This window comes from Nesoenas mayeri (genome assembly GCF_963082525.1).
Source record: "Nesoenas mayeri genome assembly, chromosome: 1".
Taxonomy (NCBI): domain Eukaryota; kingdom Metazoa; phylum Chordata; class Aves; order Columbiformes; family Columbidae; genus Nesoenas; species Nesoenas mayeri.
Genome location: NC_137541.1, coordinates 76,545,166 through 76,570,696, shown reverse-complemented (window position 1 = coordinate 76,570,696; position 25,531 = coordinate 76,545,166). Strand labels below are relative to the sequence as shown.

The window sequence follows — 25,531 nt, the reverse complement described above, 5'->3', positions numbered from 1 at the left end:
AACCGCTGCTTGGATTTTAAATATACAAAAGAAATAATGCATCAGCACTTGAAATGGTGGAAGAAGAAGAAGATGACTGTAGCAATGCAGATAACTCCTTTAGACAAATTCATACTAGTGGTAGTGGATATGAAAATATTCAAACTTTCAAAAAGAATTCTATGAAATATTTGCTGAGAAAATATTTTGTTTTCATCTTCTAGTTTTTAAAGATATCACTAAAAAAGGTCAAACTTCTCTTAACTGAACAAAATCCTTCTTTCCCAACCCAAACTTTTTAGTTCCCCTCTATCCATGCCAGTTCATTTTTCCCTGGAAAAAGAGGAAGAATGGAAAGGAAATAAAAGGGTAAAAAGATCTGGTTTTGATTTACTTTTCAACCTGATATACCTTATTCTGTTAGAAAAGTTAAAAACATATTTTAAAAATAAATAATAGAAATACTTTTATCTCAAGGACATTTTAAAATGATTAAAACTTAACATGTTTAAAGACAGAATTTTGGTGGAGATTAGAACACTATGCTAGCCATGTGTCTGTGTTTTACTGCTAATGGCCCATGCTTGTGTCACACTGAACCAATTCTCTGGGTCTGATCTCTCCCAATTCTGCATCTATATCTCTTTTTGTCTTTGTTTTAAAACCTATTTAAAAGTACAATACCTTGGGGGCTGCATACAGAAACTTGAGACATCATGGGATTTCAGTACATCCCTTTTATTTGGAAAGATTGTATGTTTGCAATATGACTAAAAACATAATATTAGAAAGTAATAAGGAGGCTTACCATCTTGTTGGAAGTAATTTGAGAGTTCTGTTAGGTTCCAAGTGAATATGTAGACCCTTACTCTGTTACTCAGTAGAATCTGTAACGCATTGTTTACTTGCACAGTTATTTCCAGGGAATTCAAAGTAACTGAGCAGATGTAAGCTACCCCTTAATATATAATGTCTTCCTCGAATTTGCTGTGGAAAAGTGTAATTTCAGAAGTCCATACATTATTCTAGACATTGCTCTGTTCTTCTCAAAGTGTCTTTGGACTAGATGATCTTTCGAGGTCCCTTCCAATCCCTAACATTCCGTGGTTCTGTGATTCTGTGTAATTCTGTGATTCTTTTTTTAAGGTATGCCCAACAGTTTCCACATAGTTTCACTTGCACACTTTCCCTCCCTGTCAATTAAAGCTTATGCAAAGATGTGCTTTGTGAGTCATGTTTCCACAGTAACAGAGAAGACAAAAGCAAGTTTTGGGACCTGGTAACCCCGAGTTTTTGTCACAGCTGTCTTCTGAAGACTTTTCGCGTCGTAAAACAGACTCTTTTGTTTTTAAGTACTTTTCATGGCATTTCAGGCAAATCAGTACCCTTTCCCTCAGAACAGGCCTTCCATACATCTTTGGCAGGGCATGCTTTAGGACACATAGTGATCCTAAGCAAAACCTTGTGAAAAGAAACACTCAGCTGTTGGCTGTACAAAATAAAGTTCCCAGGACCTGTTCAGCTCCTGAACTGCAGCTTTCTTATTAATTTTAAAATTAGTGACCATGGAATCTCAGCTACCTTGCTGATTGCAATATCAAATGCCTCGCAGCGTGAAAGAGGCTGCTCTCCACTCTCATGATAGCAGGAAAAGACATAGACAGCTTTATCATGTTACTTGGTATCTTTCATCCTGCGAGTAGGTATTTGCTTTTTTTGCCTGGGTCACCAGGCTACTTTGCACAACTATCTTACCTTATTGCAAGCTCAGTGTTTCTGGCAATTCAAACCAACTAGTTTAATGACTAAAATAAGCCCCTTATTTATCCATGTTGGATTGCAGTGCCATTACACTCATATGACATATTTACTACCCATAAGAACAGACATGTCATCATGACTGCATGACTTTACGGATTGAAAGTTGTCTCCTATGATTTAATTTATATTTTTATCTGAATCCAAGCTATTCAAGTAGTCTCAGCTTGCAGACAGAGGACCGTGGAGAGAATATATAGTATACATAGAGAGAATAGTATATATATAGAATATATAGTGTCAGTGTACCTAAGATTTCTTAAAATCCGTGTCCAGAGCAACCATATAGTGTGATGACTAGAAATTAGTTCCTTAGCTTTCTGGTCCTAATGAAGAGGAGAAGAATAGTCTTGTGCATAGATGCCCTTCTGTATTTCCATGTCTATGTTACCTGAAACTCTTGAACCGTGAGCTTGATTTATGAACATATACCTGTAAGATTCTTGTCTGCTTAAGTCTTGAATTACTATGTATGGTAATAATTTATTGTAAAAATGTATTGTAATAATTCTACTTAGCAAACTGGTAGATTGGAACTGTGTTTTTCTTTGTAAAATATCTAGAATCCTGAGACAACATAAAAATAGGAGGACCAGGCATCCTTCCACAGTTCAAAACAAATGGGATATTTGTAAAGGAAAGGATTTTAAGTGCATACTTTCTTTCCTAGGAGCACAATTGAAAACATAGTTCTGTCATTCAGTTCCTAAGAGCTCCAAGATACCAGGCTTGGCAGAAGGCTTTCCATAGTTGTCAGGTGATACAGTTTAACTAATCTGGGAACTAATTTCCCAAAGTGCTGAGCAACTTCAACTGTTTTATTGTAAATAGAGGTAGTTTGTGGCAGATTTTTAAGGAGAACCGGGTAGCTGGCTGTAGTGCATTGGCACCTCTGGATACCCCGGTGGCTTTAAAAAAAAAATTAATCTGGAATACTTATTGTCAATCACTGGCAACTTGCAGTGCTGACTCCTTATGTAATCTTGATGTCACTAATAAAGGCACAGTCTTCTTGCCCGGTGTATTACCAAGCATTTCCAAATTCAGTGGAAGATGAAAATTCTAAGTAGGAACACTAATTCCCTTCCTATTTTTTTCCTTTCTTGTTTGCTTGTACCTGGTGAGCGTCCTTTATCTTACCATGCTTTAGAATCGCTGGATCTGTGCTAAACTTGTCTCTTATGTACAGCAGTGACCCAGCCCCTGATTCTGTCTTCTCTTGCCTTCCCTTCCATTTGCTGGATTTGAGCATGTGCTGGGATTCTTCTGAGCTTGTGGTGGTGAAATGCCCACTGCTGGGCACTGTGGGTCCTGTGGCAAAGGCTTTGCAAGACTGTCCCGCCAATGAAGGAATTACTGTGCTGGCTATGGGAAAAGTATGAGGCAGAGCAGCTAAGTGAATCTTGCATCTGATGTGCAAGACTGGATAGATTTGTACTGAATTGTCAGGGGGTGTTGCTGTCACATTCTCTTATACATTTTAATATTGTGTTTCTTTTTAAAATGGAAAATATTTTTGTGGAATGTGCTGCAGACATTTATATTGGTATTGTAGGCTACCTTCATTCTGACTTCAACAGCTCTTTAGAGTGGTGGTGGAACATGACACCTTTTGCTGTGAGGATATTGGTTTGAATTGTCTTTTATAGTCTGTTGCCAATAAAATCTGTCAGTCCCTCGGCTTCTCTCTGTGGTTTGTGTAAAACAAGCTGGAGGTGCCAGATTGCTTCTTACCACATGTATTTCCACATCATGAAAAATATATTTGAAAATTATAAATGCTGCAATAAAAAAGCAGAAGGCTGCACTTGAGATTCAGTAGAATCAAGATCAGGCATAGGAGACTGGATGCATAAGCCACAGGATTTGAATCCCGCAATCTGAATGTAAAGATTTCAAAATCCACCCAGGAGTAAGCAAAACATTAAATTGTTGCTTAAGAATTGTGTGCAGTCTGCTATCAGTGCATACTCCTAAATTAAACCTTGAAGCTCGGATTCCATTTCAGATTCCATTTGAGAGACTTTATTTTTATTTATTTGATAGAGTCTGGGTTTCAGTTAAAATCTGAATATATGAAGCCATTTAACTAGAGGTGTATCTGATGAGTTGGATCTTATGCCAGAGCTTTGTGTCCTGTGCCCCTTCCTACTTTTTGTTCTTTGTGATCTTTTGCAGTGGGCGGCATTTACACTGTGATCCAGACAAAAGCCAAAATTACGGCAGATGAATGGGGTGAAAACTATGTTCTGGTTGGTCCCTATTTTGAGCACAATGTGAAGACTCAGGTGGAAGCATGTGAGCCTCCAAACCCCGCAATTAAGAAGGCAATGGACACCATGAAAAGCCAAGGGTGTCAGGTAAATCACATCTGCTACTGCTTCCCAGGGCAACAAAGCTGACTCTGAGGAGATTACAGTTCCACTTAATGCTCTTGCTGTTCCACTTGACACAGCAGTCCTGGTCAATGTCACAATGCAAAAGGCTCAGAATCCTCTGTTAGAACAGCAGAGACAATTCATTAAAGGTTATTTTTGAGGAAGAACCAGTTTATCCAATTACAGGTTTTAACAGTCATTTATCTGCAAGTCTGCTTAATTGGATTAATGACTTATTTATCCAGTCTCTAAATACAGTGAGATTTTAGTAGATATAATATGACCTTACTTTGACTGAACCCTTACATTACATTTGGCTTTCTTTTGCTGAAGAGAGAAGAGCATTCCACTAGATCACAATTTTTCTTATGTAGCATTGTATTGACTTAAAAGCCAAAAAGGGACAAACCACAGGTGGACTTCAGAAAAACACACAACTGACAAAGAATCTGCCTCCTCAGATCAATGCAACTAGCTGTCTGTTGCCTTGGAAGAGAGGTTAAGCCACAGCACAAAGAGTGAATTCGTCTGTGTTTCCTACACAGTTTTTAACCGGTGTTTTCTGTGTCACCTCAGTCAAACCCCATAACCTCTCCGTGACTCAGTTTCTCCAGCAGTAAACTAGGAATAAACTTCTTCCTATAAAGGTGATCTGCAGAAAGGAATAGAATCTACTGCATTAATGGGCAAGCTACTAAGCTGCAAGCATAACACATGCTAAATCTGACCTCCTTTCTTGAAAGTCCTCATCAGAGATCTAGAACTCACCTTCACTCTGTTTCAGAATTGAGTCCCTCAGAGATGCTAGCTAGCAGGAGGAAAAACTGTCTGCTTATGTGTGCCGAACAGATGTGAAAAGCATTGAGAGGTAGCAGCAAGGAAGCATCCTTACAAAGTTCTATTGCTGACGTGCATGACACACTTTATTGTAGAAGTTCATAAATTTATTGGACTGCCACCAGCTGTGGCACTGGCGATGTATTATCTCCCTTTGTAACAGCAGTTTTGCTGTTCTTAGGATCTAATGCCCTATTGCATGTTATGTAGAAGCATATTGTTGGACGTATGTGTGCCATTGCTTCAGAAAGTGTCTGGGGACACTAACATTGTGTGATGCATTGTTCAAGCTGAGGTTCAAACTAAAAGGCCTAATTCAACTGCCATTTCTTATTTCTAATCGATTTTTCTTAAGTGATTGATCAAATTTTCCATATTGCTGCTCACCAAGAGATACCTCTGCAAGCTGTGTAACACTGTTTTGTTTGGAAAACAGCTGAAGGCTTGTGGGGCAGATTAATTGCAATGCTATATATACTTCATGCTGTTCCAGCAATACATTCAATTTAATCAGCCAACTCTGCCAGCCTAGCATGTGCATTGTGCCGCTGGAGTATTCATATATAGCAGCAAATCTGTCCCAGGTACGTCAAGTATAGCTTTGATCTCTAATAATGACGCTCTATTTTCCAGGAGCTGCGCTTATCCTATTAACACTTATGTCTGGATTTTGTTTATGCATCACAATGGATCCCTTTAAACCAGGGGACCTAGGAACACTTCCAAACTTCTCAGGTCAGGTGTGTTCCCTGCCACAACCTGACTCCATATTTAGGTGAAGTCTGGTTTCACACAGACTCCCTGCTCTCTAACTTCATTTTCCTGAATAAGAAACATGGTAGCCTGAAATAAGTACATAAGGAGCGGACCCTCCTTCACACACCTGTCTTCGTTGCAACCTGCATTTTTTGTGCAAGCAGATCTAAGAGCTTTCAACTCATTGTTTTTTTAAACTTGACCTCTATTCAGCCTATTTTGGCATCAGGGCTGGGTTAAACTGCTGAGGTCCCAGGGGCTGGTGGATGAAAAGAAGTTGAACAGTGGCATAAAAGATTCTTCTGCATGAGCTATAAACTGCACTAGCCTCCCTATAGTACCTCGTCCTTCCTGGTTAATATATCTCTGCTGCTACAGCTATTTTGATGGTTCAATTAAAGTGAAATAATTTGACTGTGCAGACTTGTACAATCCATAGTGTGGGCCCAGCTGTGTTGCATTGCCTTATGACAGTTATGCCTACTCTCTTGGTTAGGCTGGAAGGTTATATCAGTGGAATTCTAAATACTCTTGGAGATATTTAACTATACTGATGCAGATAAAGCAGGAAAGCTGTATTTTAGGCCGATGTTTTTTAAGGTTTTGTTATACCTTCTGATTGATCCTTCCACTCTGCCAAAGGGCATCAACTGTGCTTCTTGGACAGAATGAGGAAATGTCGTGGTAGATACTAGTCCCAAGCACCTGTTCTACAAAATATATCACCATTAATCTAGTGTAAATGGGAAAAGATTGGTGACAAATCTGACTGAAATAAAATAATAATTTTGAAATTAAACCAAAAATGGCATAGACATTTCAATAAGAACAAAGACCTCATTATTCAAGCAAGTATAATCTTCCTAAGTTGTTCTTTTTTTTTTTTTAATGACATAAAGTTGCCATTGCTATGAACATCTTAAAAACAAAATGTTCCTAAAGACCGTAGTTTCCTTTTACTCCTACCTTTGGTCCAGTATTATTCCGTATATTTTGCAAGAAAACACACAAATTCTAGGTATGTAGGACTATGATCACGTATTCCTTATGTAAAGCATTCAAGGTTTGATGGATGAAGTAGTTCTGCTAACTGGCCTTTTCATTCACTTTGGCATTTTCTGCTTATAATGTTGCTTCTTTCCCATAGGCCTTTTTTGGAAGATGGCTGATAGAAGGCAGCCCGTATGTCTTACTGTTCGATATAGGATCAGCAGCCTGGAATCTGGACAGGTGGAAAGGAGAATTTTGGGATGTCAGCAACATAGGGATCCCTTTTCATGACCGAGAAGCCAATGATGCTGTGATTTTTGGATCATTAACAGCCTGGTTTTTAAAAGAGGTACAGTTTTTAAATCGAGAGATTTTCAAACCTCAGCCTTGTCATCAGGGCAAAAAGCTTTGGGATGCAGTTCCTATTGTCCAGTTTTAAAATTTTAAGGAAGTTGATACCTGATGTATAACAAATTTATATTTAGAACTCAAATCTTAAGCAGTCATTTCAATATTTTCCCTGAGTGGGGTGGAAGGCAGCAGGAGCCCTGAGTGAAATCTGCTGCTCTTCTGTTTATCTCAACTCTCTTATTTGTCACTGGATGCTCTTACAGGTAGGATCTCAAGCTCCCTTTTCCTCTGCTGTGGTAGTCAAGTAGTCACACAAAATGCCTGTAAAGCCAGTCAAGCCATATCTCAGCTGTTAGTTACTGCCTCGCACAGGGAATAGAGGCAAATGGCAAGAATCAATGACAGCACTGTGGCTTCACATGTCACTCTACCACAGCCTACCTGAAGAGAGGAAACTTTGTTAGTTTGCAGAATTATCTGTCTGTCATAGGCTCTCTTGATTTTCATACCCATACAAGAGTTTCAACAGCAGAAGAGCAAGTTGAAAGAAAGAAGAGTGACTGTGCTTGCCAGAGCTCCCCAACACTCTAGGAATGATGTTGTTCTGCAGCACTAGTAAGGCACATGCACTTCTTGGGTGAGGGATTAGGGCTGATGGGAATCAATACATATGACCACTTAGAATGTTGTACTGCTGTATCATATGAGAGAAAGCAAACACATAGAAGGCAGCATGAAAAAAAGAGGTTTCTGAGGCTGGGACGATGAGCAGGGTATGTGTTTCATGTATGTTCTTTCTGATTATTTTCAGCTTTCCTCTCAGTTTGATGACAAGCCCAATATAATTGCCCACTTCCATGAGTGGCAGGCAGGAGTGGGTTTAATACTGTCTCGATCTCAGAAACTTCCTGTTGCCACAATTTTTACCACCCATGCGACTCTGCTTGGGAGATACCTGTGTGCAGCCAGTATAGATTTTTACAACAATCTTGACCAGGTAAGAGAGATTTTTCTAATTACTTTATTTTTTTTTTTCCAGCTAATTAACTACCAGCTCCTTTTTGTTTACTGTGCTACAGCATATATTGTATATTCTGTCTTGTGTGATCACTTATGATTGACCCACAGCTGAGTGATAGGCTATCCGTTCCAGAGCGCAACAAATGGTATTTGTAAGACCACGAGGTGTCTGGGCATGAGCGCCTTTATCTTTGTGTCATCTCACAGATCCTAGAGCTCAGTTAGAGTCTAGAATACTTGTAGTACCTTTAGTGAACTTTGGTTTACCAGAATTGCACTGCAGAGTACTTAAACTCATTCAGCCTCCAGTCAAGTCAGTGCCTTAGTCCAGTCCACTGTTATATGGAGCCATATTGCAGCAGGACAGGACTGTTAACAGAGATTCTTAACCTTCTTTTCAATGGCCTGGGACATTTTCTAAAGCTAAGAGAGAGTTAGAGAGTTACAGCTCCAGACATCACTGCAAATCAAGTGTCCTTGAGTATCTTCCTCTTTGTGTTCAGGAAAGGGAATCAACTCAAGTACTGGATGCTACAGTTTTGGTGTTACTGTTAGCAACGTAACCAGGTGCAGCTTCTTAATGAAAGGCAGTAGAAAGGTGCACTGTTTCTTAATGAAAGGCAGTAGAAAAAATAGACAATAGCCCTCTTCTTGCTGAAATTACTCTGGAATTGTGTGTATATATATATATATTTTTTTATTATTATTTTTTTTTATTTTTTTTTTTTTCTCTCCAGCCAACTTCTTAATTCTTGCAAGTCATAGTAAGTCCTTCTACTTTCCAGTTTTTCAGCCTAGGCTTAATGTGTAACTGGGAAATATAGGAAGTATTTTCTGAGTTAAAAAACCCCACATCTGTTTCTTGGAATTTTTGTAAACTGGCTGGTGGTTTTGGTTTTCACTATTCTCTCTCCAGTCAAAATACAACAAAAACCACATTTCAAGGACCCAGATGTCTTCAGCACTACCTTCAGAAGTATATTACATGGTCTGGGATTTCTGTTATGGTTACAGACAAACTGAGTTCAAGAGATTTTTGCATCCCAGCTTTTATTGAGGACAAGACCCAAGCATTAGTGTTCTACTGACATTATTCAGAAGCACAGAATAGATTGTACTGCAAGGAAACAGTCACTCACCTTACTCATCTTCTTTTTTTCTTCTTTTCCACCAAAGGCAGATACGTTACATATGTTTGTTAGGTGCACTAATGAGGCAGCATGAATAACCCAGTCATGCTGTCAGACCCAAGTTTCAGGACTCCAGACATGTATTCTCCTTATGTGTACATATGCAAAATATATATGTTATGTGAAATCTAGTTTTAAAGTCACAGCATTTTTCACTGGAGAGAGCTAGATTGAAAGAACTGAAACCATGCTGTTTCAGATTTAACACTTGAGAAAGTGGGGACTATTCAGCAGTAACTTTAGTCATTCACCCTTGCATTCTTACACATGATTTCTTAGTAAAGAAGCTATAGTAAAAAAAAAAAAAAAAAAAGGAGGTGTGCATTTAAAATGGGAAATTAGAGGTTTAAAAAAGAGTATGCTGATTGTTTTACAAACTGGTGCTACAAATAGTATGTCAGAGCCTTGCCTTGCTTTTGTAAAGGAAATTCTAAAAAAAATTTGGTTTGTTTTGTATTCTGGTTAATTTGGTGAGCTACAAGTAGTCTGGCAAAATAGTCTGCTTTTCTCAAAAGCAACTTTTTTTTCCTTTCGTGGTAGCTTTGGGGCCCTCACTCTTGTCTGTGTACTCAAAAGAAAAAGCAATGACGTTACATTTGAGAAGACTTAGAGATTTTAGTGGATTTATAATCTAATCACAGTATTAATATAATTTTTACAGTTCACACATGACACGTCCACCTTTATGTGTTAAAGTACTGTTCATCCTCCTGCAAAACTTCACAAGTTCTGTTGGTAACTATCAGCTATGTAATAAATACAGAAATTTCTATTCAGCTTTTGTTTGAAGAATATATGGAATAAAACATATATCCGTTTAAAGTATTATTATAAACTCCTGTAAATAATATTTAAGGGAGGAAACTTGTGGATTTCTAGTCCTTAATGCTTTATGCCCTCTTTGGAGAGACTGACATTTAAAGCTGCTTATAGAGAAAGTGATGCCAAGCTGTTACACTACTGCTTAACATACTTATAGTGTGCTAAAGCTGGCTTAGAACACCTGCTAGAGAGACCACTACTCAGCCTTCTGAGGCCAAGGGCTTTTCTGCAATGTGGGAGGATGGAACAGTGAGATCCACAGGCAAAACCGTGATGTGATCGTTTGCTGGCTGATAGAAGATATTTACCTGGCATCTTCATAGTCTTTTCTCTCTCTCCTGTCACAGTGCCCTGAGTGGGTGTGACCAGTGTGTTATTCCTCACCATAATATTTCCTGTTAGCCCAGTCACTGTAGCATGTTTTCGGTTTGTCCTTCACTGTCCATCAGCCCTTCCTGCTCTGCTCACACACACATGTGCACGTGCCCACACAGTGCAGCACTCTTCCACTTCAATGTTAAACCACCAATGTAGATAAGCAGGACTAGAAGATATGAGTTGAAAGATCTCTTTTTGAAATATAAAGGGCTACTGAGATTTTCTTTCTCTGGATTCCAGAGTGGAAATAGCACCACCATTTTAATTCACCTTCCTAGCAAAGCTCAATATGTGCCAGTTGGCACAAGTATAGAAGGTACAAATGTATTCTCTGAAGTAAGCCAGTGAGGTCAGTAGCTTTGGATGAGGGAAGACTTTGGCCCAAGTCCCAACCTGTTTGAAGTTAATAATTCTTACATAATTGTGATGATGGCAGCCAGTGAGATTATACTAAAAATGAAGACCTTTCCATCTCACCTATTGGTAGACAAGAAATTTGAACTTCAGGCCTATCTTCGACTGTTCCTTATCCCACTGCAGAATCACCTTGTGAACATGAGTGTGCCACCAGTTTTAAAGACTGGAAGAGATCATTTCAGTCTCTTCCTAAAATCCTCAGCTAAAAATTAATGCGTCAAATTTATACCTTTTATTTGAGATGATACAAACTACTTATGAAAACGTTATCTACTCTTGAGGTAAGGCTCAAGTGGTGAGGGGAATCTATATTACTTATGCAAAGGTGTCACAAAGTTATTCATTATCAAAACTATACATTTTGATTCCACTTTGAATTCGTCTTAACTTCCATTGACTTCCATAATACTTTTTTTCTCTTTATGAAAGCATGATCTAGTATCACTATTTAGAGATTCTATGCAGACAAATAATTTATCTGTCTTTAAGAAAAGTCTTTATGTAGCTAGCATAGTCCTTCCTCCTTTTCCATTCTCAAAACATCTTTCTTGTGCTTTTTTAAATCCTTTGCAGTTTGCCCTTATCATTTTCAAGTAGGAATGCCTGATTTGGAATTATTTTTTTATTACTTCAATGACAGTTCACTATTTCCAAGAGAAATTTTATGCCAGTATCCCATAACTGCTTGATATTCTCTCCTTTCTGCATTCAAAGTTCATCTTAGCTGTCTTAACCAGAATATCACGCTGAGAAGTTCAGTGACTACCTATCGTGTCCTCTAACATGCTAAATTTTAAGACATGAATGAAATGCTACATTTATCACATAGATCCACAGAAAGGAGAGAAATGAGCTGCAGTTTTTCCTCAATTAAATTGCAGCAAATGTAAGTTTTACTCCAAAGCGTTATGCCTGTGGAAGATCTTCCTGTTTTACTTTGAAATTAGAGTGGCCTTATAAGAGGGTAATTTTCCCCTCTAATCCTTGCCATCATGTAAATTTCAATAATCTGCTTGGTTTCTAACAGAGTAGAAGATCCTCACTGGGAGCAGTGAGATGTTTACAGAGAAGTGGATTTTGAAGTCTTTAGTCTTAAAAGTCACTGAGGGAAGAAATAGTTGAAGTTGATCATCTTAAGCATATTTTCCAACTTAAATTACTCTATAAAGAGTTAATCTGCCTTAGATCTGTTTTTCTCTTGATGCAGCTTTTATTTGTGGCTTTGCTAGTGTTCCCATTTGTTGATAGCAGCAAACACAAGTAAGCGTGATGTACTTCATAGATATATTGCTTTGTCCTTGCCGAACCTGAATGCTATGGAACATAGCTCACAGGTGCCTGAACTAGGGCAGGCAAGCATTCAGACAGCAGAGCTGAATGCTGAACAGAAACATTGGTTTGGAGTGAAGAGCAAACTACCTACACTGATGTTCTGCTTCATTTCTGTGTACTGGCTCAATACAATGCCATGCCCTGTGTTGCCTCTAATTCTGGAGCTAATACTGTCACAGCAAGCTCAGCTGTCTTTGCACAGTGCTGTGTGAACTAAATCTGTCTTCTGCACTGTCTCATCAATTAAGTTCCATTTAACCTGCCCTTCAACTTGTCTAAGGCTTATTTGCTGGAGTCATTTGTCTAGCCTGCCCAGAGGTACACAATGAGGCTTCTTACTCCACACTGTAAGTGAAGTCAAAGGTCAAGATCTCACTTGATCAGTCTGTCAGCGGTTTCAAACCACTGAGAAATTAGAGTGCTCAATGGATAATAGCACTTAAGTTTCCTAGCAAAACAATTGTAAGATATCTATGTCTACATCTGTATCTATAGCTACCTAAGTAAAAATTAAAAATTATTTGCTTATATCTTGTTCCCTGAAATGGTTCACATTTGCTGAAATTTCTTAAAATATGTTCTATACCAACCTTACGTATGCACTCAGCATGAAGAGTCACAGTCTAAATAGCTTTACTTCTAGCTAAGTTCTAAAGCAATAAAAGCAACCAGCCGTGGCAAAGGTCAGATAGTCCTAACTATAGAAGGTGCTGTCTGCCCAGCCTATGATAATGGTTAAATCTATTATGGTCAGTGAAGTTACAGAGTCAAATGCAATCAAAATCAGACTGTGCACCTGGCACTGGGCAGTGATAATGACAGATCTCGTTGAGAGTCATTGTCACTCTCCTTATAACTCACATGGTCTATTTGGTGCCAGCGCTGTTGACCTTAGGAGGACAACCCTTCTGTTCCCAGAAATGAAACATCATGTAGGACTAAGAGGATTGTAATTTAATTGTAGTCATTGACACCCTATTAGCATTATTCTTTTTTAGGCTATGCTCTAGCGGTTTTGCAGTGGGCATCACTAGTGAATGTTCAAACCGTTAAGCATAGGCTCAATAGGTGTTGTGTGTTTTCTTCCCATCAGGAAAACATAAACTCAGTAAAAAATGGGGTAGCTGCAAGGTTTAAAGTTCATTTAGAAATACGTTGGTATTTGGGATGGTCTTATCTAGCAGTTTGACTTACAGTTGCCTCTAGAAATTAAGTTCAAATTGAAGTAAAAGGAGCAGCAAATAATAGCAGTGGAGTTGGAGGAAGAACATCAGAAAATATCTCATTTCCTATTTTCTTTGTTTCCTCAGGATTTGTGACTGAGCTCTTGCCTACACAATTCCCAGCATTCCACCCAGTTCCTAGGTTCTCTCCTCATCTCCATTCCTTTTTTCTTCTCTCCCCTATACCTTCAGTTACCAACAACTTCCCTGCTCTCCCAAGTTCTGCAACAAGGACAGGCAAGATACAACATGACCTGTCAGCAGGTAGCATAGATCCTTACCTTTCATGGATCGTCGATCTAGGTCTCCCTCTATTGCAGAGCTACCATTTTTCTTCACAAACATGTAGGAACTGAGATCTCTCTTGCTCCTTCAAACTCCTTGAAGTTGATAAAATGATAAAAAACCAAAAAGACAAAGGAACAGCCTAATCACGTGATTCTTATTCTCTGGGGAAATCAAGCTTAAGATCAGAGACCTTCTTTGTGCTAATAAGTCTGATGAGCATATCACACAGGTGTCTTTTTCTTTATTTTTATTATTTAACAGTTTGACATTGACAAGGAAGCAGGAGAGAGACAGATTTACCATCGGTACTGTATGGAACGGGCATCTGTACATTGTGCCCATGTGTTCACTACAGTCTCACAGATAACAGCTATAGAAGCAGAACATATGCTTAAAAGAAATCCTGGTAAGACTTGAATTGTGTTCTTATTATATTTCCTCTGAGTACCTACATTTCCTCAGTATAATAGAGACAGGTATGCAATCATGAAAATCATAGAGACAGGTATACAATCATGAAGAGCAAGTACACATGCATAGATATGTCTGGCTACACTACAGAGAATAACCAATTTTCAAAAGAAAAGTGCAGATAATATAATTTGAAGCACATTCTAGTAGCATATGTAAATCCAGAAGAAAACAAGCAGCATTTAATAACTGCTTTCAGTACCATTTCAGGAGAGCATTACTTTAACTCCATAGATGTTAGGCTTTCTTTGCAGGGACATCTCAGCTTCAGGAGTTTTGTCTATAGCAGGGTTTCCAGTGATGGTAATATATTCAGGTCAACTGATGAAAGCAGGAGCTGGAATCTCTGTAATACATTTCACCAGCTGTTACGGTGTGAGGTTGTTGCTAAAGATGAGTGATATATTCTTTTAGAAAAATTATTTTAGCAAAATGTATCATATGCAAATCAGAATGTTAGGTTAGTTTTGTTTTCCAGTGCTAAAGCTCTTTTTTTTTTTTTTTTACTTAATGTTGAAAGAATTGAGAGGACTAAAAATAAACCATAAATCGATAGAGTCCATTTCCCTGTATCTGTTATACCTAGGATTAGCAGTGTGGTTGTGATTGTCATGATCTTAGGACCTAACCATTATAAGTTTCATAGAAAGATATAATATTTTCTAATAGACCAGCCAGTATAGTTTGAAAAAATAGTCGTGTGCCCAACAGTTTGTCTGATTTTCCCGTTTGTGTTAGTCTAATAAAATATGGAACTTACCAACAAACCTTGTCACATTCCATACATGGAGTTTGAATGAAGTCATGATCCCAGTTTGATGTGTCATTAAAGCTGTCTTTACATCAGCACAGTGCTATATAAGGACAAGCCAAAATACTCCATCTGCAGGTAAGTATCATGGGGGAAATACTGCAAAACAATTTTTAGACCGTTTAGCGGGTATGTTCACTTCTTAGTTGGATATTTAAAGTATAACAATGCTCCAATGACTTGGGTGTTTTTTGGTTTGCTTATTCTTTTTAGATTTGTTTTTAGGTGAATTGCAGAACTAATTATAGTTTGGGACAGTTACCCCTGTAAACTTCAATGCTTCACACCACACTGTGGTTCATGCATCAGGACAAAAGAGAAGTTGTCGATTGGATCCTTCGCCTCACTCCTAACTAACTGTCAATAGGATGAATTTAGAAGATCTTTCCTTTCAATTTTAAACATAATAGCCATGTCTTAAAAGTGATTTAAGTGTTCAGTCATCTAATTTGGGATATCTCTGAAAGATCTTGGTTTTTTAGCAAGTGCGGAGTACTTGACCTCTGAAACTTAGGCTTTTGAAGCTGTTTTATATTGGCATGAGGCCTCTCCCCACAACAGCTACTCTTGAAAATCAGAGTTTATGTTTTGAGATTTCAGGAGACTGAAATGAGTCTGAATCAGTTATAATTTGGGAGAGAAAATCTGCAGACTGCTCACAGATAGAACATGAGTTGAAACTGAAGAGAATTACATACACAGAGATTCACAAGCCTGAACTTCTTTTGATTATTCTTGCAACTTTGAAGAAACCAAGTAAATATACTTAATGTTTGCATAAAAAGATGTTCACACATATCATGCTTCATGTTGACAGAGCTAGAAAGAATAGGAATTGCCACCCCAAATCCTAGGAGACTATTATAAGTGGAAAATACGTTCTGATGGGAATAAGTTCCTTAATAGTTTATTTGAATCTTAGACCACAAATAAACTGTGTAGGAGTCTATTCTTGTAGTATTTTTTCTCTCTGAAGTTGTGAAATCAGCATAGACATTGGATGTTCAGAAAAATCAACAGTCCTTCAGTAGATCATTTAGCTTGAGTTCTGCAAAGGAACATGAATACTGAAATAATTTGTGCACTTCTCAATCCAATTAAAAAATAAACTTTTAGAAGGCGGATGCAGAATCAGCACAATTAACTTTCATTTGCGTTTGAATTTGTTGAGAGGTAAGCTTTGTAACAAAGTTGTTAACTAAAAATAACTGAGGAAATGTGGTAAGTAGAGCAGTCTCTGCTACTGTTTATTAATATTGAACTTGGAGTATAACTCAAATTACAAATCTCATCACTTGGAAAAGCCCCTTTAAAATTCAGTAGACCTGATTGCATTGAGAGCTTTTGCACCAGGACAAAGGCCAATTAGTCAGTCTAAACCTGGCAGAATTACTGCTTGCATTGCCCTAAGTTCACTTGCTGCTGATTTTATTTGATCAATAGTTTATCAAACCATATTTGTCAAAAGCTTAAGTATCTGATGTTGAAGTTGTTCTCTTCGACATATCATGCAAGATTCTGTCAGTGAACACAAATTATATTCCTGTGATTTGAAAGCTGATATGGGATTTCTAATGTTTTCATTCAGATATGAAACATATGAAAAATATTTCTCATTAGCAGTAGAGAAGACTTTTAATCAACATTCTAAGAGACTTAGGTATTAGTTAAATTCTAAATCTAGACTTCCTATCTCTATATTTTTGATCAAAATCTTAGAAGTAAACCCCGAAAAAAGTACAAGAGAAACCTAAATCTTAGTGATTTACCAATCAAAACCAGAGTACTATGCTACTGTTATGTAAATCAATGTCAGCTTCTTTCCTATAAAAATAGAAATAAAATAATTCTGATTTGACCTACTTGGGACAGTTTTAAAACAACAATGACATTAGTTCATTAAACAACAAAAATCCCAAAACACTTAAAATATGGACACAGTTCTCTTTCCTCACTTTTTTCCTAGGGCAAGGGCAAATTGCCTTACATGTATTCAAAATATTTTTGTATGTTAAGGAGAAATGGTGAACTGTATACTTTAGGCTACCACACCTGTTCTGTACCTCAAAGGCTTCAACAAGAGACAGACTGAGCCCCTGTCCTTATGAAAGGGCAAATGAAGCTGCAGTTGGAACAAAGAGCATAGGAGTAGGTTGTGTAAAGGCTGCTGCTGATGGGTGAGAGTCTTCAAATCTCTGATAAATAAATGTGAGAGAGTGGATAGAAACTGACCAGCCACACTGAAGTCAAGGATTCTTACTTTATTGGGAAGAGCTTGAAGTGGTTGCAGTCTCAAAGCTGTGTGCTGCATGAGTCTGTTCTTCCATGCTGAATGAGAAGCAGGTCAGAGGAAGGAGACCATATGTTTTTGGTAAAGACAAAGAGAAATAGAGGGTGTTTCTGCTCTGTTGACTCCCCACTCATACGAGGCCACACAGGGCTTTGTTCAGAGCAGCTCCTAGTGATGGGCAGCAGAAGAACAGAACACAAGTTTTCTTGTTGGGCCCACCAATCCTCTCCTTCCTTGTCACTGAGAACCAAATCTCAAGTACATAACAAGTAAAGATTTCTTGGTAAAGGCTTGTCTTCAGTTTAAAATGTGGTATTTCAAGACATCCCATCAGAATTTTTGGTATTGCATATTTACTAATAAAAGTTATATTTTAATCTGCTGTTTAACCCAAAGACTCCCAAAACACTTTACAAGGTAAAGACTAATCAGAGATCACTTACCTGGCAGGGAATTACATATACTGCTAAAGCAGACTGTAAATTTCAAGAAAGTAATTAAAAATGGCCATTGCATGAAAAATGTCAAGCAAGTTTACTGGACAGCATGTGGAGAACTGATTGTACTTATTTTAAGATCATCTCATATGTAATCAAACCAAAAGAGCCATAGAAATTGTAAAGAAATCTCCCTAAGTCTCTCTGGAAATAAGAGGCAGTTTTATATTAGGTTAGATGCTTAATGCTAGATATAAAACCTCTGCTTTTAGTGGAAGGGATGGAAAACCCTGGATGCCAGGCATCCTTGGCTGAAAGACCACAATGGAAGGAATATTCAAATCCTGTACCGGTGGCAAGCAAGAGACTGTCCTCCCAACAGTAACCCTGATGAGTGGGGTTGAAGTTAACCATGTGCACTGAGATCAAAGGAGATGCCATTTTGTTCGCATGAACTGTGTGTGGCCAGCAATGATTTCTTACTAAAGGTCCTTTAGATGATGCATAGTATTTTAAAAATTACTATAGTTAATAGTTGTGGTTGCTAGACACCTGATGATACTTGCCAGGAGAACAACTATGAAATCAGCAGTAGTGCATCCTCTAATAATTAGTGCTTCTTGCTTATTTGAAGATTCTTTGTATTCAAAGAATATCTGGTGATGAATTAGTAGTATAAGTCTGCTGAAGTCAGCTATGTTACTGTGAAATACATCTGCAGAGGAACTGGCCGCCCCTTTCTTTTCCATACATGGAATTCATAAGCCAACTCTAAGAAAAGAAAATGTCGTTCTTTCTATTTACTTCAACTAGATTTATGGCAAGCCTTTAAATAGCTGCTGTGTTCTAACAGAAAGGTGAAGAGTGACTGAATTTCAGTATTGGTTGTATCTCCTTATAAATCTATGTATGTCCTATAACTCTATCTTAGAAGATACTGGAAATGAATGAATTTTAATTGTAAGGTGCTTTGGAATCTTTGAGGAGAGTAGCCATAAAAGAGTAAAGTATACTATTTTATGGGTATTTTTAGGAAAAATCCAATGGATTACTGAAAGGTGGTCTTCTTGACAAGGTTTTTTATTTTCTCTCTTTTCTGGTAAATCCTTAGAAGTCTTGAACGAACAGAGCTCTCTTGTGCCATGCAGTAAACAAGTGCATAGTACAGCACAGTTTCTGCTTTCAAGAGCTTTCAATCTATACTGATAAGCAGTCAACAGTGATATTAAGCATAAAGAGGTAAAGGGTTTATTGCACAAAAAACATATGGCTAAATGGTGACATTAGTTAAATCCTGACAGGACAAAAGGGCATGGGGAGATCTCACTGTTCAGAGGGTCTATGCTAATGTTCACTACAGGTCAAAATGGTACAAAACCACCTCAATGCTATAGACAGTTGAGTGTCACATGCAGTAGCTTTGTGGAGTAAGTTGGTGGAGACCATTGTGTTAGACAGTGCTGTTCCCTGTCCAGGAGTAACGAGTACATAACCTGTTCACATACTGACAACTGAAGGACACATTGATTCTTTCCTTAAAGGTTTCTCTGAATCTGAAGATTTTTACCTCTGCCTTTTCTCTACTTTTCCAGATGTTGTCACCCCAAATGGCTTGAACGTTAAGAAATTTTCAGCAATGCATGAGTTTCAGAATTTGCATTCCATGTACAAGGCTAGGATCCAAGAGTTCGTTCGAGGTCATTTCTATGGGTATGCTTTTACTTTTCAAAAACTAGCAATTGTTGTCCAACACTATTTAAAGCAAGAACCAAACCAGGAAGACTAACAGGTACTTCATAGAGGAGATGAAATGTTACCGACTTATTCAAGTATCTGTCTGGGATTTCTCAGTCAGACGCTAAAGAAATCTTAGACACCAGTTCTAAGTCTGCTTAACAGATTGTGGGTCAGGCAGAAGGTCTTGGTTTTTTTATTATTTATCCAAGATGCAGTTCATCAGTTTGAGATAGTAATCTTAATTTAAAGAATAACAGAAAAGCCTCACTTTCATTATTTTCTTGGGATAATAAATTCCTCCAGAATAGAAAGCTGGTTTGTGTTCTGTTTGATTGTATCTTGAGAAATACTTTGTACTTGTCTGTTTGTTTGGTTGGTTTCAGCCACCTTGACTTCAGTCTTGAAAAGACCTTATTTTTCTTCATTGCTGGGAGATATGAATTTTCCAACAAAGGAGCTGATATGTTTCTAGAAGCCTTATCAAGATTAAACTTTTTGCTGAGGGTAAGAAAGCTTCTGCAAATGTAGATAACATAAAGCTTATGCTGAAACTTACAATACTGTGGAAGTCACCCACAAGAATTTCCGTGCCATACTCTGGTTTATAGGAAAATAACTATGGGATATTCAGAGTTTTCATAAAGCTCAGTCCCTGAATTGTCAGAGTATATAACAATCACAGGCTGCTTAAAAGTTTGTGCCAGATGAGAAAATATGTGCATGATTTTAATTTTTTTTGGAGTTTATGTTCACATCCTAATCCATGGCCTCTAAACCAAACTATTGCCCAAATCAGAATTGGGTGACATCTATTTACCTGTATCTATTATCCTCAGCTATGTCTCTGACTTGACAAAAAACTTCACAGCTAAAGGGGTAGATAAAAGATCAGAGTCTTTCTGGACAGCCAAAGTGCGTTGGCTTTGTCTGTGAGTAATTCTTACTGTTATATTTGGCTCTGATACCTTGTGGTGAGATGTTTTTTTTCTCTTCATCTTGTGTCCATGTAGGTTCATAAGACTGATGTTACAGTTGTTGTGTTCTTCATCATGCCAGCAAAGACAAACAATTTCAATGTGGAAACCCTGAAAGGACAAGCAGTTCGGAAACAGCTCTGGTAAATGCTTTTCTCACTGAGGGCCTTGTACAGTGTATTGAGGAGACATGCAAAAGTTTTTAATGAAGAATAATGCTCTTTCTTTTTACTCTGCTAAAATCAAGGGTTGTGGGTAACTAGAATGTGTTTGTGCAGATGAAAGAGTTGGGAATGATAAATAAGAACAAATATATATATATATTTTGTCCTACCTTATTTTTAGTAAAATTGTTTTGCCATTCGTTGTAACAACTTAGCAAATAGTGCTTGTTTTGCAGTAACAAAGTCAAAGGTTCTAGAAAATCTGGTGTTCTGGATGTCTTCTGACTGTTTCTGATACTCCATTTAGACATGCAATTGAGTTTCCATAAAATAAGGACCACCTGCTAATTTGTCAGAGTGAGCTTCTCTGCCACTGATGGGAAAAATAAATTAAATATACATCCCCTTCTATTTAGAAATATGGAAATTGTATTGTCTAATCCAGCAGGATAATAGTTGATAACAATTGTGTACAATTTTCTATATAGCCTACAATAAACAATGGCTGTACTCAAGCAGTGAAACTTGAAGTTATAAAGAGAAAATTGTCTCAGCCCTCCCCAGTTTAACTGTTTTCATTTTATAACTTCCCAAACAAAAAAGAAAATCAGGAGCATACTTAACCTTCACCTCACTTTAACTGCTATGTGATTCTGCATAGGAAAAGACACATGTTGTGAGGAGCTTTTACACTGAGAGACATGGCAAAACTGAAGGTTCAAACTCAGAAAGAAAGTCAGTGATGAGGTATCACGGATGAATTTTCTTTAAAGGAGTGAGAAATGCCATTTCATGCAGTGTATTTACAGATTAATTATCTAAGCAGGGAAATGGAAACATGCACTTTATCAGGTAGCTAAAATGGTTAAACTCTACTGCAGATGTAAGGAGGCTGGTCTTAAAGCTAAGGGACTAAAACCCACAAGACCTATCTTCTGCTTTTATGCCTGTGTCTCACTATGTTTAACCTCCGATGCCAGTTCTATATTTATAAAATGATAGAAATCTAAACGACTTGGAGATCTGTAGATGAAAGACTCTGTGTTAAGAGAAGGATACTGTTTTTCTTGTTATCTCATTAACTGCCTCCAGCAGATGATCTCTGTCTCAGTTTCTGGATAACAGTAATCTAGTCGAAGTCTTTGATTGACAGATACTAAACCTGCATAAAACCAGTGACAGAAATAGTTTAACAATGGTCATTGAAATAATTTAGCTTTTGCCATGATGTTTCATCCTATGTGACTTCAGGATGTGTCTAAGATGAGGGAAGCAAATCATCCTCTGAAATGGACTGTCACCCTTTGCAGATGTGTGGAGGATCTGCACAACTAGCTTAAAATGTAGATGGTAAAGCAGGGTAACATAGCCAGAGTTTTTAGTGAGAACTCTGTATGCGAGAACTGTAGGAAAATAATGTGTGTGCAGTGAGAAGCAGTCGTGCCTGCAACAGGTGCTTTTGGCCTCTGCTTTGTCCTTGATGTAAAATATGTAATGTTTTACAATAATCCAACAGCTACATATTAAATAAATAATATATGAATATTAGGAAAGTTTAAATTAAATTAAATACTCAAAGATTTTTCCCTGTTGTGTCTCTATTACGTGGTTACTTCTCTGATATTCAGTAACATAGGCATGATAGTAACGGTAAAAGTAAACTTGAAAGATGCGAAATTATGCAATAAATACTGTTTCTAGCTATTCTTCCCACTGTGCTCTATGAAAATCAAAAGACCCTCTGCATCATCATGTGTAACGTTATCATGGTCATGATCTGAAGCTCCTGGATAAAACCACCTGATATCAGCATTACATAACAGTATTAGATTATTTTAAGAATGTCACAGATATTACATACAAGAAGAGGTCAGCACTTGTAAAGGAATAGATGATAGCTGACCTGGGATATAAAATTCCTCATTTCCTCTGCTTCTGAAAAAGCAGTCTATCCTATCTGGGTTAAGTTTTGGCTATTGTACATGTCATAAGTCTATGAAAATATATAGCCATGAGGGTATTATCTTGCTGGAATTTGGATCAATTTGGTTTGACATTTAGCTTCTTTACAACTTTTCCAAAATTAGCTGATATGCTATTGTGTCATGTGAGTTGGGAGATAGCAACTAACAGGTTTGTGGATTCTCACCTTGGTAAAGGTTAGGATTTCACTTAACAAGTTTTGTCTTTGCCCAAAATATAATTTTTAGAAATCAGAAAGGCAGGAAGAGTTTTACAAAGTGGGTGTTTTACTCAATTTGAGAATGAGTTTGCTATTTTGACAACGGCACTTCCAGCTACACTTTCAAATTATTTAAGCTAGGGGCAGGACAATATCATGGCTCTTTTCATTTAGAAGAGTTGTTCACTGGAGTTTTATCTTAGCTAAAATAACATATTTGTCTTGCACAGGCTTTATTATTAGCTTAAAAAATGGCCTGAGCTTTTCAGAATGTTTTTTGGTTTGCAAACTAATTTCTGACAAACTATTTTTTATTCTAACATTTGCTTTCAAAAGTTTTTGAGTTAAGAAATAGGGAGGAAAGTGAAAGGAGAAGGTAGCTTTAAAATCCCTGTTTGTTTAACTCTTTTATCTTACAACTTTCTACTAGGTCAAGTTAAATTGGAGACCTCTCAGTCTTGATTAGTGTCCAACGATCATGTTTCTCTACATAAAGTCATATATATACTTTCTTTTTCATAGCTGAGATGAAGGTGTGATCTACTGCTCACAGCAAAATATTACAAGTAGTCACTAGTGAGGTCTGCTTTTGGCTTTCACAGTGCATTCATCTTTGGACACAGGTCAAATCCTCAGCTGTGTCGAAATCCATCCATATGGCTGCTGGCTGGATAAAAGAGCTTTGAGAACCAGATTTCTGTCTGCTGCTGCATTCTTGATTCCATCAGGAAACATGAAGACACAGTTTAATTTCCAACAGCAGGAATGTCTTTCATTCTGTCTGTGTCCTGGATTCTGCTGTTTTATACATATATTTTTTTATTTTCCTAGGGACACCGCACAATCTGTGAAAGAAAAGTTTGGAAAGAAACTCTACAATGCCCTGCTAAAGTGAGTGTATCGGTTACTTTGCTCTGCCTAGCAGAGCCACATATTCAGCTGCTTTACCTGTGGTGTTTCTGTGCTTCTGCTCTTTGTGTAAGAAATTTTGACATCCATAGGAAGGGCAGAGGGGAAGAAAAGAGGACCGTCTGTTCCGTATACAGGTTACTTGTTCAGTAGGCGGAATCACAGAAAAAATTTGAAAGTATTAGCCCCATATTGTGTAAAGAGTCTTAAAAGACATGGGGGATGTCTAAGTAACACAAGTGCTTACTCGCTATCAAGAATGAGCTACATCAGCTTAAAAGAGCTCCAGAGACAAAGTGATATGTATTAGTGGCTTACTCAGACCCTTTCAAATTACAATTGGAAGTGAATGACCCAAAGTACAGATGAGATGACTGGAACTTCAGCAAAAACAAGATCTGTCTGAAAAACAGAAGAAAAGAATTCTTAAGCTTCTTTGGAAACTAATGGAAAGGTTGGTAGGTGTATGGGAAAACAAAATGTAGGTAATATAGAAGAGCCATGAAAACAAAGGAGAGATTCACATTGACATCAACAGAATTCAGACCTTGTTTGCTGTTTCTTCATCTTCTTTATACAACTGATAATAAGTCATTTGGTAAAACAGGCTCTGTGTTGTCTCCGCAGAGGAGAAATTCCAGACTTGAACAAGATTCTTGACCGAGATGATATAACCATTATGAAAAGAGCCATCTTTTCAACTCAGGTCAGAAAATTTGTTATTTAAACAAACACATTGTATAAGTGATAAATATTGCTATGCACAAGGATTGTGGATGACATATAGTGATATGCATGCATTGAAATAGAAGTTTTAATCAAATATACTTCTCATTGGTAACATTTAAAGATCAGCTATGATTGTTTTTAATGACGTGACAGATGTACTCAACCCCCATTCCTGACAAATGAGAGGATTACCCAAACTAATTATTTTGAGAAATTTGTGGATATTCCCCCAGTCACATGCAGGACACAAAAACTCCTAACTCTTTTCATCTGCACCAAGCGTGAGATTTCCATTGTTTGTGAAGCCTGGATTAATCAATTTTTGTTAAATATATAAAATCAATCTTTTAAGGAGATATATTGTACTGACTAAGAACCTTTAAATAGTAGGCCTTTCTAAAAGTTAGTACAAATACATGTATTTTGAGGTAAATGAAACAAGTGCTATGAGAGATTTTATGGTCTCTTTTGTGGCCTTAGTTATATAGATGACAATATTATATGATCATAACTTTCCCTTCTTCCCTTGAAATGAAAGGGTAAAAACCCATCCATACCGATAACAAAACCTCTCACTATCTTCTGCTACCCTTAGAAAATGGTAACAGGACTATGCCAACACTTTTGTCTGGCTTACGGATTGCCTTTTCTCTCTTTAGCGACACTGTCTGCCTCCAGTGACCACCCACAACATGATTGATGATAGCAATGATCCAATCCTCAATACTATCCGACGCATTGGCCTTTTCAACAACCGGACAGACAGAGTAAAGGTACATTCTCTCATTTTCATTTTAGATATAGAATGGAATTTCTTTTAACAGTCTCAGTCTGGATCATTAGAATGGGGAGTGCAGTCAAATTCTTGATACGCAATATTATAGTATTAGAGTAAGCACTTCTTCCCTCTTCCTCCCTTCCCATGAACAACAACTAGTCACTTCACAGATATCCTCAGTTACTGCTTAACCAAGTTAATTTCAAGTTAGAAATCTGATGTTAGGGAGCGGTTTTCATTGCTGCCTCTTGTACTGAATGAGGAGCTACT

General features: G+C 37.5%; 1 protein-coding gene across 1 annotated transcript in view; it reads left to right on the top strand.

The window, feature by feature from the left end:
• The window catches only part of GYS2 (glycogen synthase 2), a gene marked incomplete at both ends in the record, with an annotated part of 39,738 nt that overhangs the window by 5,327 nt on the left and 8,880 nt on the right, over nt 1-25,531 (top strand). The window contains 10 exons of the mRNA XM_080344402.1: nt 3,976-4,157; nt 6,916-7,107; nt 7,921-8,106; nt 14,041-14,185; nt 19,381-19,498; nt 19,909-20,029; nt 20,536-20,642; nt 23,677-23,736; nt 24,382-24,460; nt 25,143-25,256. Coding sequence (XP_080200528.1) covers nt 3,976-4,157; nt 6,916-7,107; nt 7,921-8,106; nt 14,041-14,185; nt 19,381-19,498; nt 19,909-20,029; nt 20,536-20,642; nt 23,677-23,736; nt 24,382-24,460; nt 25,143-25,256 — 1,304 coding nt within the window. The remainder of the gene's footprint in view (nt 1-3,975; nt 4,158-6,915; nt 7,108-7,920; nt 8,107-14,040; nt 14,186-19,380; nt 19,499-19,908; nt 20,030-20,535; nt 20,643-23,676; nt 23,737-24,381; nt 24,461-25,142; nt 25,257-25,531) is intronic.